Source organism: Hemiscyllium ocellatum, chromosome 10, assembly GCF_020745735.1.
Source record: "Hemiscyllium ocellatum isolate sHemOce1 chromosome 10, sHemOce1.pat.X.cur, whole genome shotgun sequence".
Lineage (NCBI taxonomy): Eukaryota > Metazoa > Chordata > Chondrichthyes > Orectolobiformes > Hemiscylliidae > Hemiscyllium > Hemiscyllium ocellatum.
In genome coordinates this window covers 112,622,923-112,640,865 of record NC_083410.1, presented here as the reverse complement: position 1 = coordinate 112,640,865, position 17,943 = coordinate 112,622,923, and the positions used below count along the sequence as shown (strand labels likewise).

The window sequence follows — 17,943 nt, the reverse complement described above, 5'->3', positions numbered from 1 at the left end:
AATTATCTGCCATCGTTCATTCCTGGATGTGGCAAGACTGCACAATTTTGATCTAATCCTTTGGTTGGAAGATCACTTGCTGCTTATACTGTTTGGCATGCAAGTAATCCTGTTTGGTGACTCCATCAGGTTGATATCTCGGTTTCAGGTATGCCTCATGCTGCTTCTGGTATGCTCTCTTGCACTTTCTGTTCAAACAAGATTGATCCCCTGGCTTGATGGTAATGGTTAAGTGGGAACAGCCCTGGCCATGAGGTTACTAGTTGTGCTGATGTGCAGGGTGGTGTTGGACAGGGTTGAGGGGTAGGGGGGCATGTGTGTTGGATGGGGTGGGGAGGTGGACGGGAGCGTTTGGGGTGGTGTTGGATGGGATTTGGGGGCGGGGCCTCGCGTGCATGCGTGGTGCGCTGTAGTCTCCTCAACAGGGAGCAGACTTAATAGAAAACGCTCGAGCCCCAGAGGAAAGGCATTGAATTGATTAACCGAATAATCAATTATCTGAATGAAATAGTGCCCACACATCTCGTTCAGATAACTGAGGTTCCCCTGTAGATAATTTAGTCATTATCATGTTGCTGTTTATGGAATTTTAATTGTCTGCAAATTCCTGCCATAATGCCTTCATTTAGAGCGGTTACAAAAAGTACATGTTTGGATGTGAAGCAGTTTGACATATCTCAAATTTGTGATAGGTGCTATATAAATGTAAGTCTTATTGTTGTCTTCATTTCTATTTTACAACCTCAGGATGTCCGAAAATGCTGAGCATCCAATAAAGTATGTTTTTTAACAAGCACTGTTATATTCACAACCCACTAATCTGTCAGTGATGATAAAATGATAAACATAAACAGGAACACTAGGAAGAATGTTCTTGTTCCTCTTGAATAGCTGTGTAATCCTTTACGTCTATCTGAGAAGGTAGATAGGACCTCAGTTTAATGTTACATCCGAGAGATGGCAATCTGAGGCAGTGCTGCCTCAATCATGTACTGGGAGTACACCATGGTTTACATGCTCAAGTCTTTGGAGCAGGATTTGAATCTTAACATTCTGACATGGATATAAAAGTGCTACCCACTTATAATTGTCACATTAAAGGAATATGGGAGACTTTATTCAATGAAATTTAGAAAGAACACTACTCTAACTTTGGAAAAAAAAGTGACAAAATGCAAACTTTTTAAAACAAAAGAGTGCAATCAAACAATCTATTCATCAGTTGTCATTTTGAACTTTGAGCAGAATTTTACACTTGGTTATCTTGAATACAGCTTAATTGTGTTTGATGTGTGTTGTCTGCTTCCAGATTCAGTCCTATGATAAAATAAAAGCTCAAGGGGTGCTGGGTGATGTGACTCCATTATTAAGCAAACTAGTGGTGGTCAAGTTGAATGGAGGTCTTGGCACTAGCATGGGCTGCAAAGGCCCCAAAAGTCTAATAAGTGTACGCAATGAAAATACCTTTCTGGACCTCACCGTTCTGCAGATTGAGGTAAGGACAAATTTCCTCTCTTTAATGGAATTGGGCCAGAGTGACCCAGAACAAACACAGTATTACAGATACTCTTGCTATTAGTTTCTGATAGCGCAGTGAATAAAATGCATCCTATCGTATAGTCCTCGTCCATTTACATTAAAGATAAATGGTTTTCGAATCAAACCCTGGACTAGACAAAGATAACTAATAGCTGTGATGGGACATTACAGTTGATGTTGGTGTTGCATGTGCAGATGTCAGGTGAAGCTGTGTGGCTCCTTAGCTAGATCCCTGAACAACTTCAGTGTTTGAGGTCATCTGTGAGATTGAAGTCACCATAGGAGTACTGCTGAAATATGATCAGCAACTTCTGACTGCCACCTCTATTCCAAAAGGTAAGATAGATAAGGTTCTAAACAGTGATGGTTCTTCAGTCGGCTGACATGTCCATGAATTATTGTCAAGGATCAGTAGTAGTTGTGATGGGAGTTCCTAAAGGGATTGAGTTTAAAAGCAGAGAAGTTATGTTGCAGCTGTATAGGATGCTGGTGAAGCCACACCTGGAGTACTGTGTGCAGTTTTGGTCTCCTTACTTGAGAAAGGATGTACTGACACTGGAAGGGGTGCAGAAGAGGTTCACTAGGTTGATTCTGGAGTTGAGGGGGTTGATCTATGAGGAGAGACTGAGTAGACTGGGATTACATTCATTGGAATTTAGAAAAATGGGGAGGTGCGGAGGTGGGGGGGGAATCTTATAGAAACATTTCAAGTTATGAAGGGAATAGATAAGATTGAAGTAGAGAGGATGTTCCCATTGGTGGGCGAAACTAGGACAAGAGGGCATAGCCTCAAGATTAGAGGGAGCAGATTTAAGACTGAATCGAGAAGGAACTTCTTCACCCAGAGGGTTGTGAATCTATGGAATTTCCTGCCCAGTGAATTGGTTGAGACTTCCTCAAATATTAGATTAGATTAGATTACTTACAGTGTGGAAACAGGCCCTTCGGCCCAACAAGTCCACACCGACCCGCCGAAGCGTATACCACCCAGACTCATACATTTTACCCCTTCACCTAACACTATGGGCATTTTAGCATGGCCAATTCACCTAACCTGCACATTTTTGGATTGTGGGAGGAAACCGGAGCACCCGGAGGGAACCCACGCAGACACAGGGAAAATGCACAAACTCCACACAGAGAGTCGCCTGAGGTGGGAATTGAACCCAGGTCTCTAGCTCTATGAGGCAGCAGTGCTAACCACTGTGCCACCGTGCCGCCCAGTTAGCACTGCTGCCTCACAGCGCCAGAGATCCGGGTTCAATTCCCGACTCAGGCGACTGACAGTGTGGAATTTGCACATTCTCCCCGTGTCTGCGTGGGTTTCCTCCGGGTGCTCCAGTTTCCTCCCACAGTCCAAAGATGTGCGGGTCAGGTGAATTGGCCATGCTAAATTGCCCGTGGTGATGGGTAAATGTAGGGGAATGGATGGGTTGCGGGTTGGTGTGAACTTGTTGGGCCAAAGGGCCTGTTTCCACACTGTAAGTAATCTAAATATTTTTAAAACAGGTTTTTTTGAACAGTAAAGGAATGAAGCGTTATGGTGAGAGGGCGCGTAAGTGGAGTTGAGACCACGAACAGATCAGCCAGGATCTTATTGAATGGCGGAGTGGGCTCAAAGGTCCAGGTGACCTGCTCCTGCTCCTATATCTTATGGAGTTGAGTCAATCTCCTTTTTTTCACCTCTAGCCTTTTGTGCATCATCTCCTCCCCAGTCTCCATGCTGTGCTGGGGGTTACCTTCTTGAAACTTCTCTGCCTCCCACTGCTGAGGTCATGCTTTTTCTTTGCTAAAATCTCCTCCTTTCTCTCATCGTCTGCTTGTTTTATACCTGGTCTTTGAGACCATAGTTCGAATACTATTTTGTTTGGATCTTTTTATAAAAATGCTCGAACAAAAGGAAAAATAAAACACTATAAAGTAAGCAACCACTCTGGTAATTGGGTTACTGTGGTTCAAATTCTAATTATGAAAGGTTAGCTTACCTATACACATTTAGGAAGTGTTAATATCAATAAAATATTATCTCAAGTAGTGATTAAAATTTGAACGTGAACTTCCTAACAAATGTAAATGAAACTGGATTTGCTAGCATTTGAACAGGACCTATGGTGCTGATGTCCCCCTGGTCTTGATGAATTCATTCAACACCGATGAGGATACAAAGAAGATATTACAGAAGTATCGGCAGTCTCGTGTAAAAATCCATACTTTTAATCAAAGCAGGTGAGTCTTGGCATCAACACTTGCTGTCACCTCCAAAATAAGAACAGACTTCGGTTCATCTAACCACTTTTCCACCTTTAGATCAGTCTACAATGGGGGCAGTATAAATAGTGTCTGTACCATTCTGACTCAACACAACAGTGAGAAAAACATTGCAAGGAGCTAATCTTACACAGTTTGTGCATGCCTTTATATTGAGACCATCCAATCTGACAGCTTCCTTCAGTAGCCAGTAGCTGCCTCTAAGGCTTCCTCCTGCCCTAGTCCATAATTTTTATCTTTCTCTTTCTCTACTATTTCCTTTTGTGCTCTCTTGTACATGTGACTCATTATCTGCTCCCTTGACCCTATCCTTGCTGAACCTATTAGCCTTGAATTTTACCCTACCCCCACCTTAGTTGACATTGTTCATAATTTCTCCTCCTCTGAAAACCCATCTATCCTTGTAAACTTCCATCCCATCCCCCTTTCCTCTCTAATGTGCTTGGCTGTATTGTTGCGCCTCAAATGATCTCTCTCCGGAACCCCTTGGTTAAATCATTCCAAATCTGGTTTTGTACCCTGCCTTGGTAGCAATATGGCACTGATGTTCTGTGACTGTAAGAAAGTTATATTTTTCCTCCTTCCTTTTCCTCATGGCTGTAGCGTGATCATGGAAGGTTGCCTTGCAACAGTTTTTGGGCCATTAGTTTCTGTTTGCCACAGACTAGGAGCGGGGCAGTTTGAAAGAGACTCTCCAAGCCTGTATCGAAGACAAATTAGTCTCTTTCCTAAAAACAACTCTTGTTTGTGGAAGGTTTTGAGAGGAGGCAGGGTGTGTGCTTGTCCTCTATCTTTAACTCACAATTTCTCTTTCTAGCTACATTTCTGTCTCTCCATCTATGGTTTTGTCAAGCAGTGCATATATAGTTCGATTTTTGCCCAATTATAGCTGGTACAATAACTTAAGTATTGCAAATTCTGGGAGATTTGTCTGGCTCTCTGTCTGTCTGGCTCTCTCCTCTTTTCCCTTCCTTTCAGTACAAGGCCTTCTTTTCTGATTTGCTCAGGTATCCACGGATTGATAAAGAGTCATTGCTTCCAATAGCCAAGGGATTATCTCTGTCTGGGGACCATGCTGAGGCCTGGTATCCACCAGGTCATGGAGATATCTATGCAAGTTTTTACAACTCTGGATTGTTGCAGACCTTTTTGCAAGAGGGCAAAGAATATGTTTTTGTATCTAACATCGATAATCTGGGAGCAACAGTTGACCTTAACATTCTTCGCCACCTTTTGAATCCACCAAATGGAAGACGGTGTGAATTTCTTATGGAAGTAACTGACAAGACAAGAGCAGACGTTAAGGTAATTTGCTGGTGTTATAATGTAAAGATTGCTTGGAATCAAACTGATGCTTCTGATGTGCAAACCTACATTATTAATGCTTTTTTTGTACAATTCCTGATCAGTTGTCGTATTGCTTACCCATTAATAAACAAGGGATTGCTCAGAATAAGGATGAGGCAAGATCCTGTCCAGCATTAGTTGCTAGTAAAGATACACTCATCAATGCACTCATCAGTCATATCCTGTTGACTGTCATGGAGATGGAGGTTAAATAAATATAATTTAGTCTGAGTGTATTCCAGACAACAAAGTATTAATATAGTCTGTTTTGCTATAACAATAGTTGCATTCTTGTGTAACTTGGTGTTATAGAAAATTGCGCTACTGAAATAACAGGGCCTATGGGAAAATTAGGGCTGGGGCAAACCACCAAAAATATCAGTATAAACCAAAACAAAAATAGTAGTTAGTCCAACACAAACTATAGCACGGTCTAAGTAAATGTTAAAATTATATTTTTAATGAAATAATACAATAAATTTAACACTCTAAGGGGTTTGAGCTTGCTGAATTAAGATCAAGCTGAGGGTCATCATCAGCATCATTACTTTCAGGTGCAGTTCTGTGTGCAGGGTCACAACAAGATAAAATATTAAATCCAGAAGTAGATGGCTGTGGTTCTTGTCCTCAGACTGTTTTTTTTCTTGGGGGTTGGCTTAAAAAAGGCATCTAGTTTTTGCTGCTTTGCCACCTTTCTTCTTTCGTGAAGAAGCTGGTCATAGGGTGCCAGATAAGACTTTATGCCACAAACTGCATTGTTTAGCATTGTAGTCATTGTCTTCTAAGAGCTGCAACTGCTTCTCACCTTCACACTGGAATGAAGACAAAAGAGAAATGGAAAGTTCTCATGGCGTTGCATCCTGGACATTATCTTTATCGTAAGCTTGAATTTCCCTCGCAGCAACAAATAATTGTAGATCTGTCTCCACTTCAAACCCAACTTGTTTTGCAAGAAGAGCTGGAAGCTCCTCTGATGGTTCAACTCCTTTAAATTCTTGAAGAAAATCTGGGAGAAATTTCTGCCAAACTGCATGCAAGTGGTCTTTATTGACATCACCCCAGGCCTCCACAATGATGTCGATAGCATTCTTGATATTAAAACTCTTCTAAAATTCAGGAACACTGTCCTCATTATCCTTCTCAGTAGCTGCAATCAGCTTCCTGAATGTGCGCCATAAATAATAAGCTTTAAAAGCTGCTGTTACAGCCTGGTCCATGGTTTGAATGAGAGGTTGTGTTTGGAGGTAGAAATAGCACTTCGATGTTTTCAGAAAGCTCACCAACTTTGGGAGGATAGCTTGGTGCATTGCTCAAAAAGAAGAGAATCTAAAATCTAAATCTTTACTTGGCAATACTTTCTACAAACATCCTCAAACATCAACAAAAAGATCCTGACCTGAAGTAAACGCCTAGCTTAGACTTTACGTAACCATCGCTGAAAATGTGTTGCTGGTTAAAGCGCAGCAGGTCAGGCAGCATCCAAGGAACAGGAAATTCGACGTTTCGGGCATAAGCCCTTCATCAGGAAATTTGGGCAAATCAGGGCTAATGCCCGAAACGTCGAATTTCCTGTTCCTTGGATGCTGCCTGACCTGCTGTGCTTTAACCAGCAACACATTTTCAGCTCTGATCTGCAGACCTTCCTTTTTACCCTTTACGTAACCATGGATGGAATTGCGTAATAGCTGACGGGAGTTCACATTTTAATAAAATTTGTTCCCCAGTTCACTGGTCACATTATGGCCAAATCGCATTGATGCAACGTGTGTTCTAGGAGAATGACCTGTACTTTAAAGACTGAGTCACTATAATATTGCAGTGCTCTAGTGCAGTATACTGCCATTAATACATGATCTGTATATTCAATCACTTTGAAATTCAGTGGGGCTCCAGTGTTTTATTTCGTGGGATTTGGCCACTAGCTAAACATTTACTGTCCATCCCTAATTGTCCTGGAGAAGATGGTGGTGAGCTGCGTTGAACCCATTGCAGTCCAAGTCGCGTAGACCCACATTGCTGTTAGGACGGAGTTTCAGGGTTTTGAGTCCGTGACACTGAAGGAACAGTGATATATTTCCAAGTCAGGATGGTGAGTGGCTTGGACGGGCAGTGACATTCCCATACATCTGCTGCTGTCCTTCCTCGTAGGTGATGGTGGTTGTTAGTTTCTAACTCTGTTAGTAGAATGCTAAATACTTAGAGTTTAGAAGTAACCAAACAAACACATGTTGTGAGCTAGTTAGTTAATTATGGGCATTCTTGAAGGGCTCTTGTGGCACAGTGGTATCTGTCTCTAAGCCAGAAGACCTAGGTTCAAGTCCTACCTGTCTGGATATATGTTATGGGCACTTAGAAAATATCTAAATGACCCAGAAGGCCCCTGATATGTTATGCTTGTAAATTGTTCAGGATTCTTGTGGTACAGTACTTGCGGCCCTACCTCTGAGCTAGGGATATGGATTCAAGTCCTGCTCATCTCAGAGGTATGCTATAGAATCATAGGATCCTGATGGTGCAGAAATAGGCCATTTTGCCCATAGAGTCTGCACCAATCTCTGAAGAGCATCTCAACCAGACCCTATCCTATCCCTGTAATCGTGCATTTAGCCTGGCCAATCCATCTAATGTGTGCATCTTTGAGCTGTGGGATGAATCTGGAGCACCGGAGAAAACCTGTGCCAATACGGGAGAATGTACAAACTCCACACACAGTTATCCACAGCTGGTATCGAACTTGGGTCCCCAGTGATGTAAGGCAGCAGTGTTAACCAATCAGTCTATGGTTTGGGTTATGTTTCAAAATAAAGGATTTGAATATATAAAGTACAGTAATCCAGGAGGTAGCTGGATTTTATGGTGTGTAGTTGAAATAAAACACTTGACAAAAAAATATAGGCATGGTCTAAAAGGATTTAACGACAAAAGGTGAAACGTGGACTTTTAGAAGGTGAGGTGAGAGTGACAGCCCTTGACATCAAGGTTACATTTCACTGATATCAAAAAGCTCTGGCAAAACTGGAATTAATGGAAATCCAGAGAAAATTCTCATGGTTCAAGATGCATCCTGGCACAAAGGAAGATCGTTGCAGTCGTTGGGGATAAGTCATGTGAGCGCAAGGAGATTTATGCAGGAGTTTGAGAGGATAGTGTGCAAGACACAACTACCTTCAGCTGCTTTATCAATGACCAATCCTCCATCATAAGGTCAGAAGTGGGAATGTTCATTAATGATTATTGCTGAACATTGCACATTTTGACTCTTCTGATACTGAAGCAGTCCATGTCAAAATGTAACAAAACCTGGACAATATCCAAGATAATGACCACTTTCCCATAAGAGACAATCTAACCACCATCCTTTGCATTCGATGATGTTACCTTCACTGAATCCCCCACTGTCAACATCCTGGGGGTTACCATTAATCAGAAATTCAACTGGAGTAGCTGTATAAATATAAATAAGTACAAGTCTATGCTCTAAGTCAGAGACTAGGAATACTGCAGCAAGTAATTCCCCACCTGACTCCCATAGCCTGACTGTCATCTACAAGGTACAAATCTGTTTTGATGGATTGCTACCCACTTGCTTCGATGGGTACAGCTCGAACAGCACCCCAGAAGATTGACCTTATCCAGGATAAAGCAGTCTGCTTGATTGGCACCATATCTACAGCCTCCTCCATTGGCATCAAGTAGCAGCAGTGTGACTGTCTACAAGATGCAGTGCAGGAATTTGCCAACCATCCTGAGGCAGCACCTTCCAAACCCATAACTACTATTATATTTTGAAGAAATGACTGAGAAGATTGAAGTCCGAGCAGTGGACGTTGTCTTTATGGACTTCAGTAAATTGTTCGACAAGGTTCAACATGATAGACTGGTTAACAAGGTCAGATCACGTGGAATCCAGAAAGGGCTAGCCAACTGGATACATAATTGGCTTGAAGCTAGGAGTCAGAGTGGTAATGGAGGGTTGTTCTTCAGATTGGAGGCCTGTGACCAGCAGTGTGTCACAACAATCAGTGCTGAGTCCATTGCTTTTTGTCATTTTATTTCAATTATTTGGAAACGAATATAGGAGGTATGGTGAGTAAGTTTGCAGATGACACACAAATTGAAGGTGTAGTGAAGAAAGTTCCCTCTGTACTACAGGACCTTGATCAGAAGGGCTGAGGAGTGGCAGATGGGGTTCAATTTAAATAAATTTAAGGTGGGAAGGACTTATACAGTTAATGGTAGCACCCTGGGGAGTGTTGCCGAACACAGAGACCTAGGGGTGCAGGTCCATAGTTCCTTGAAAGTTACAGTTTGATGGATGGTGAAAAAAGCATTTAGAACGCTAGCCTTCATTGGTCAGTGCATTGAGTATGGGAGTTGGGATATCATGCTGTAGCTGTTCAGCACATTGGTTAGGTCACTTTTAGAATACTACGCTCAATTCTGGTTTCCCTTCTATAGGAAAGATGTTAAACTTGGCAGGTTTAGAAAAGATGTATGAGGATGTTACCAGGGTTGGAGGGTTTGAGCTAAAGGGACAGGCTGAGCAGACTGGGGATTTTATCCCTGGAACTCTGGAGGCTGAGGGGCGATCTTCATAGAGGTTTACAAAATCATGAGGGGCATGATGTAGGGAGAGTAGCTAAGTCTTTTCCCCAGGATGGCAGGAGTCCAAATCTAGAAGGCATAGGTTTAAGGTGAGAGAGGAAATATTTCAAAGGGATGTAAAGGACAACAGTTTCATGCAGAAGGTGGTACATATATGGAAAAAGCTGCCAGAGAATGTGGTGGAGGTAACAGTTAAAAAATTTAAAAGGTATTTGGATAGATACATGAATAGGAAGGGTTGAGAGGGATATGGGCTAAATGTTAGCAAATAGGACTAGATCAGTTCAGGATATCTGATCTGCATGGGCGAGTTGGACTGAAATGTTTGTTTCCATGCTGTATAACTGTAACTCTGACTAAGTGGCCTGGTATCCAGTACACTTGGATGATTTCTGTAGACTCGTGATCTTTTAAGAGAAAATAGTTTCTCTTCTCTACTTTAAATCTGCCACCCCTTAGCCTAAAACTCTTGGTCTGTATTGATCCATGAAGGAACATCCACTTTGTCTACTTTTATCAATCCCCCTTTGCTTGTAATTAGATGTCCTCTCACTCTTCTAATCTTGAGACCTTACCCTTCTTAAGAATTAAGGAAATATTAGCTTCTCTCAAAGATGGTGGTAGGCGTTCATGCATATAGGAGTGATTGTACATCTCCAACATCGGCCCTGACAGAATCCCTATAAACTCCTTATAAAACTCACCTGGGAGACCATCAGGGCCAGGTGCTCTCCCACTCTGAAGTTGCCTAGTTACCTCCTGTATTTCCTGAACTGTCAAGGGGCATTAAGGAGAGAGACCTGTTCCAAGGTTACCCCTGGGAGGTCCAAGTTCTTAAAAAAGTCTCCATTTTAGCCTCCTGTCCTCGCATCCTTCAGACTGATACAATTCGAGTAAAAACTCCGAAAAGCATCATTAATCTTTTTAGCATCGTATGTAAGGACCCTGGCGCTGTCTCTGATTGCAGTAATGGATTGGGGAGTACACTTTTTCCTAGTCAGGTACGCTAAATACTTCCCTGGCCTATCCCCATATTTGAACAGCCTTTGTCTAGCAAAAGCAAGTTCTTTCTTTGAATTCAATACTGACACAAAACACAGAGCAGCCCGGAGGGCCGTGATCTGCTGTAGCTTAGTCACCGAAGGTCGCATGAAATGTGCTGCCTCTGTGGCTTTCAACTGCATCTCAAGTAGACGCTACTGCTCCTCCTTCTGTTGTTTCCAGCTAGCCGGACAGGAAATAACTAATCCGCTAGCAAAGGCCTTCGCAGTCTCCCAAAGCAAGGACAGACTACCTTGCCGTGCCTGAGTTGATAGTCAAGAATTCCTGAAACTCCCTCAAAACGTATTCCACAAATTTGGAATCCTTAAGGAGAAAAAGGTCCAAACGCCAGTGCCGCAAACCTAGCCCTTCACTCTCGGCCTTAACCTCCAAATATACCGCCGCGTGATCAGACATAGCTTATATTCCCAATTCTACAACCCATAATCGAACCCAGGAGGGCCGAGGGACCCAGAAAGAGGTCTATTCTCATGTAACATTTATGTGGGTTTGAAAAAAATGGTGAAGTCCCTGCTGATAGGGTGAAAACATCTCCAAATATCCACCAGCCCCAACTCCCCGCATAGACAGCCACATGCTTGGCCTACGAAGAAATAGTTGGGGCCCACAAGGCATCCTGCCCACTGTCGGATCCAAAAGACAATTAAAATCCCCCCCCCCCCATAATAATGTGCCGTGTTCCAAAAGCACTCAACTGCGAGAAAGCACTAATCAAAAATTTGAGGGGATGCGCCAGAGGACAGTAGACATTTAAAATGCCATATTCCTCCCCATGTATCAGGGCTTTAAGTATCACAAACCGTCCCTGCTCATCTTTCACCTGCTCTAATAATGTGAACGGAAGATTTTTCTGGATAAGTACCACCACTCCCCTACTTTTAGTAGTAAAGGATGAAAAGAATACTCGATCATAACCCCTGTTGTAATTTTAGGTGTTCCCCATCAAGATGGGTTTCCTGCAACAAAGATACGTAACCATATCCCCTTTCAGAGATCCTTGAACCCCTGGGAGGGAGAACAAAGCGCCAAGCACAAGTAAATAAAAACTGAATCGAAGAACTATATATACAAAAACTACTCTATCATAAATATAAACAACTATGACTACCCAAAAACTATGACGAAAACCAAGTATAAAACCTTGACTGGATGACTCTTTCCCCCTGCCCATAGAGGGTACTCACCCTTCCCATCCCCTCCTTCACAGCTCCTTCAAATCTGGACTGTGCCCCAGCCTTAGGCCAGAAAAGAAAACAAAAGAAAAAGAAACAGAAAAAAGACAAAGTCAGGATGAGCCCTCCACCCATCCCTGGTTTCATGTCGCCCCTACTTGTGACTAAAAGAGAAACAGAACAAACAAAAAAAGAGGGGTAGAGAACAAAGAACATCCACAAAATGTCCCATCAGAAAATCCAGTTATTAAAAAAAAGGAACGACTTATTCCAAGCTTTTTTTCTCCCCTTTCCAAAAAAAGAAATTATCAGGGAGAAAGAAAGGAATAAAAAAGGAAGGGAAAATGTGGGGAAAGAAGGAAAAGAGAACAAACATTAACTGTATTCTTCAGGTCAATCAATCTATTTTAAAATGTCTGCAAAGTTTTTAGCTTTATCTGCTGAGTCAAATGTATAAACTGAGTCCTCGTAGCTGAAATGGAGCACTGCGGGTATCTCATGGAGTACTGGACGCCCAGGTTCCTCAGCACAGAAATCCTGGAAAAACATGATTTTTGACCCCTTGTACGGCAGTGCCTGCGGGTAATTTCCCAGTAATCTAGAAGCTTCTATCACTTATTGCTTGTCCTTATGTGAATGGAAGTGCACTGGGACCGAGCGGGGGCACTGCACTGAGCCTGACCTGTGCACTGTAACCCGATAAGCCCTTTCAATCTGTAGCCTACTGGACTTGATGTGAAGGCCCAAAAACTTTGGCAGCCAGCTTTCATAGAGGCTGACTGGCTGCTCACCTTCCTCACCTTCAGGGAGCCTGACAATTCGGAGATTTATCCTCCGCCCTCGATTTTCGAGGTCGTCGGGATGGTCTCACAAGGCCCGCACCTCTCGCTCCAGTACCTTGATCCGACTGGATGAGGATTCCATCGCGGCTTCCGGGGCCTTCGACTCTCCACCTCCTCCAGCCGCTCCCCGAACCCTGGATCTCCTGCTCGTGCTTCTGCAGCATGGATGCGATAGGTTGGACCTGGGCACGAATCTCCCCACGGATTTCCTCAATCACAGCTGCAACTTTCAAGGCATCACCACAGCCAATTCATGTGAGTCTGTCAGGTCCCCAGTGGGTTCAGGAGAGGCTGCTGCTGTTGCAGTCTCTGGATGGTAGGTGCTGCAGGGGAGTGTCCTCCCTGCTGCTGATTGCTTGCTCCTTTTCCCTTTGGCATCCTTTTCCCTCCCAAATATTAACAAATATGTGTCCTGTAAGGTTTTAAACTAATAAACTAATAAGTTGGCCAGGGATGACAAAAACACCAGTATGCCTTGGCTGTTAGGCAGAGCTGAAAATGTGTTGCTGGCTAAAGCACAGCAGGTTAGGCAGCATCCAAGGAACAGGAAATTCGACGTTTCAGGCTAGAGCCCTTCATCAGTTAGGCAGAGCTGTCCACTGCAGTTCTATAGAATCTCCGCTATCTTGCAGAGTCAAAAAGTAATCTTAACTGCTTTGAAATAAGCAAGGAAATGTTGCGTTTCTCAATCATGCTGGAAATGTTGCAGGCAATCTCAACATTCATTTTGATTCTCGCTTGTTCTCCTATTGCATTGAGTTTGTCAGTTATATTTTTATGGAATTGGTGTTTTATGCTCTTGAAGAATAGGGAGAATATAACTTGAATTGTCAGTGTTCTGCATAAGTGCCATGATTCTGATCAAGTCTTTGTTCCACAGGGAGGCACCCTTATTCAGTACGATGGTAAACTCCGACTGTTGGAAATAGCTCAAGTGCCAAAAGCACATGTGGATGAATTTAAATCAGTCACCAAGTTCAAGATCTTCAACACCAATAACCTATGGATTTCTTTAGCTGCAATTGAAAGGCTACAAAAGGAAAGTGCCATTAACATGGAAATCATTTTAAATCCGAAGGTAATATCATTTAAAATATTCTTGTATGTAAGTCCTTTCTTTAATAAAAAACTTGCATTGATGGTGACATCCACTGATTTTTAAAATTGTATCATGTGAACTTACTGTAAGATGGTGTTAGCCACTTTATTTACTGAGATATCTCGCCAGCATGGGTTAAATCAGGAACTAATTAAACGGTGTTGCTTGGGAAAGCCTTTTGCACTGTTACGCTGAACTCCAATTATTTTGCCAAATAGCAGTAATGATCTTAAAATATTCTGCTAAAATGTTGAAGAAAGTTGTGGGTTAATTTAGGAAAAAAAATGGGTGTAGAGGCAGAAACCCACGACATTAAAGAAAGATTTAGGTGCACACTTGCTCAAATTAAAGTAGATAGGTGCTCGTTTCTGATTAGCACTGAATCATGGGCTGAAGGGCCATTTCCTATGGTGTCAATGTCAATGACTTAGCATCTTTTGCCAGATTTGGTACTGCCCGGATCCCTCACTACTACCATCCAGATTAATACAACTAAATACTAAGATTTCATAGTAATTTTTTCATTGTAGTGTTCTTTAAGAGCTTCTACATAACTTACCCTAATTTTCTACTTTGAAATTCTATTACTTTTAATATTTTAAGCCATTTTGTAATGTTACAGTAACATTGTGACAGAATGAAGTAACTGTTTTGGTCAATTAATAAATGCTGACTTTAGGTTGGATTGATTTATAGTCACATCTTATTTTGGCTTATTGCTAGTGAACTATAAGACCATAAGACATAGGAGTGGAAGTAAGGCCATTCGGTCCATCGAATCCACTCCGCCATTCAATCATGGCTGATGGGCATTTCAACTCAACTTACCCGCATTCTCCCCGTAGCCCTTAATTCCTTGTGACATCAAGAATTTATCAATCTCTGCCTTGAAGACATTTAGCATCCCGGCCTCCACTGCACTCTGCGGCAATGAATTCCACAGGCCCACCACGCTCTGGCTGAAGAAATATCTCCGTATTTCTGTTCTGAATTGACCCCCTCTAATTCTCAGGCTGTGTCCACGGGTCCTAGTCTCCTTGCCTAACAGAAACAATTTCCTAGCGTCCACCCTTTCCAAGCCAACTATCTTCCATCACGACCAGTTGTGCATTGAAACCCTCACCAGGACGTTAGTATTTACCACCTTTCTGAACAGTACTGAGGGAGGTGCTCTTTTTCTGATGAGATGTCAGGACAAGGTGAATGTAAAAGACTTGAGGGACAAAAGAGTTTTTCCAGTTGATTTGATTCATTGTCACATGTACATAAGTATAGGTAGACAACCCTTTATCCGAAAAGGTCCAAAATGTGAAGGTTTTTTTGTGAAGTTTGTATCTCATTAACAAGGTTGTTTGGCATGCGAACAGTTAACCCAACTCCACACCAACTCGATGCATGTCACTCAGATGTGACATAGGTGGGCGTGGCCCAGCAATGGCAAGCCTCAATTCTGGCTCTGAGCCCATAGTACTCCCAGTGAGTCTGCTGTTCGGTAAGACTCTTTAAAAATGTTACCATCAAACTATCACTTACTCCGAAATTCAAAAACTTCCAAATTCCAAAAACCAGCTGGTCCCGAGCATTTCGGAAAAAGGATTGTGTACCTGTGCAACGAAAATGTTTATTATGCAAGCAGTACAGGCAGCTTACAACAAACAAGAACATACAGATTGTAGGGTGATTGTCCTGACTGTCACATTTACAAAAAACACACCAAATACCAACTAACTATCATTTATCTCTGTTTCTGGTGTCCTGCTGTATCACAATGAATATTCTCAAAGTAATTCATTGACTGAAGTCTTTCTAGATATTTTGGTGTTCATACGATGTTGTCTTTGGTTTTCTGGATCATTTACATTGAGGAACCAACTCGAGAACACTGCATGCCAGACTGATGATTGTGTAATGAAAATGGAATAATTGGCAGTCTAGATTAAGCGGCCTCTTTGGGAAGAGTAACAATCATACAGGTAGTTCTCAGAATATCGAGCATTCAAGCAGTGTGATTTGCTTATAATATTACTGAGGAATTAAGGAATGATACTTTCGAGAGCATATACCTCTATTTGTAACAGCACAATTCCAGTGGTGATTGTTTCACACACTTGGTTCTGCACATGTGCTGAATTCTCTACACTGCTCTGTGCATGTGCTGATGTGAGCTGCCGACAGAGCAGCTTTTTGTGAGGGCTACTGAGAGAGATACATTGAGAGGTACACTACTCCGAGATTATCCCTGTGGTTAAGAAAAATGGAAGGGTATAGTGACAAGAATGTTAGGATCTTAGTCTCAGAATGTTGCCAGGGTCGGAGGATTTGAGCTGTAGGTGGTGAACACAAAAGTGAGGCTATAACACTGGAAGAGAAGCTAGATATTATAAAACCTTTTGAGCATAAGGAGAGAATATGTGATATAACTCACTTAAACTCGTAGAAATGTGGGAGTCTACCTTACGCACCATGATGACCCTCTGTCCCTGCATTAACAATATTTTGTAAGTGTACTGTGTTTAATTCTGTTTCGTTGATGAATATAATTTATACCTTCATTTGGGCTGTGATATACTTTTGTGATAGATTTCTGGGTAATTTTTGAGCGATCGTGCGTAATTTTTTTCTGTTCTGTCCTTTACACCACTTTTCTCATGGGCTCCATTATTTCTATTACGGACGTTTCGCTAAAATGCAACCACGGCACTATAGGAGAACTACCTGTACGATAGAATTAGAGTCATAGAGATGTACAGCATGGAAACAGACCCTTCGGTCCAACCCGTCCATGCCGACCTGATATCCCAACCCAATCTAGTCCCACCTGCCAGCACCTGGCCCATATCCCTCCAAACCCTTCCTATTCATATATCCATACAAATGCCTTTTAAATGTTGCAATTGTACCAGCTTCCACCACATCCTCTGGCAGCTCATTCTATACAAGTACCACACTTTGTGTGAAAAAGTTGCCCCTTAGGTCTCTTTTATATCTTTCCCATCTCACCCTAAACCTATGCCATCTAGTTTTGGACTCTTCCGCCCCAGGGAAGAGACTTTGTTTATTAATCCAACCATGCCCCTCATAATTTGATAAACCTCCATAAGGTCACCCCTCAGCCTCCAGGGAAAACAGCCCCAGTCTATTTGACGTCTTCCTACAGTTCAAATCCTCCGACCCTGGCAACATCCTTGTAAATCTTTTCTGAATCCTTTTCAAGTTTCACAACATCCTTCTGCTATTGATTTAAGAGGGAGAGTGATGTAGTTGATTCTGAGACTAAGATCCAAAATCTAAATGCAGTAAGTTACAATGGTGTGAGGTGAGCGTATGATGAATTGGCAATGTTACTTAAAGGGATGATGGTGGATAGGCAATGGCAAACATTTTAAAGTGCATGCTGAGGAACTGAAACAATTTTTCATTCCTGAATGGCACAGGAACAAATAGGAAAAGTGGCGTGACCATGGCTGATATGGGAGGTTAGGGATAGTACTGGATCCAACGGAATGGCATCCAAATTGGCCAGAGGATTAGGAGCAGTTTAAATTTCAACATAGAAGGACAAAGGGATTAATTTAAGAAGGGAGAGTAGGAGAGTAAGCTTGCAGGAATGTACAAACTAATTGTAAATGCTTCTATAGGTATATGAAGAGAAAAAGGTTAATGAAGACATTCAGATCCCTTGCAGTCACAAACAGGTGAAGGTACAATTGGGAACAGTTTGGCAGATCAATTAAATAATTATTTTGGTTCTGCCTTCATTAACGAGACCATTAATAATGTCTCAAGAGTGTTGCAGAACACAGGGTTTACTGGGATGGTGGAACTGAAGAAAATCAGAATTAATATGGAAGTGGTGTTGGGAATTTGGTGGGATTAAAAGCTGATAATTGTCCAGGGCCCGATAATCTACATCCAAAGGTGAAATAGTGGATGCATTGATGATTTGCTCATAGACTCTGTAGCAATTCCTATGGATTGGAGAGAAGCTAATGTAACCCTTGTATGTTTT

The 17,943-nt window shown here is 42.2% G+C and overlaps 1 protein-coding gene across 3 annotated transcripts in view; it reads left to right on the top strand.

The window, feature by feature from the left end:
* ugp2b (UDP-glucose pyrophosphorylase 2b) overlaps nt 1-17,943 on the top strand; it is a 68,512-nt gene that overhangs the window by 38,934 nt on the left and 11,635 nt on the right. For all 3 annotated transcript variants that reach the window (XM_060831115.1, XM_060831113.1, XM_060831114.1), the window contains 4 exons: nt 1,310-1,495; nt 3,632-3,765; nt 4,815-5,112; nt 13,716-13,913. In XM_060831115.1, coding sequence (XP_060687098.1) covers nt 1,310-1,495; nt 3,632-3,765; nt 4,815-5,112; nt 13,716-13,913 — 816 coding nt within the window. The remainder of the gene's footprint in view (nt 1-1,309; nt 1,496-3,631; nt 3,766-4,814; nt 5,113-13,715; nt 13,914-17,943) is intronic.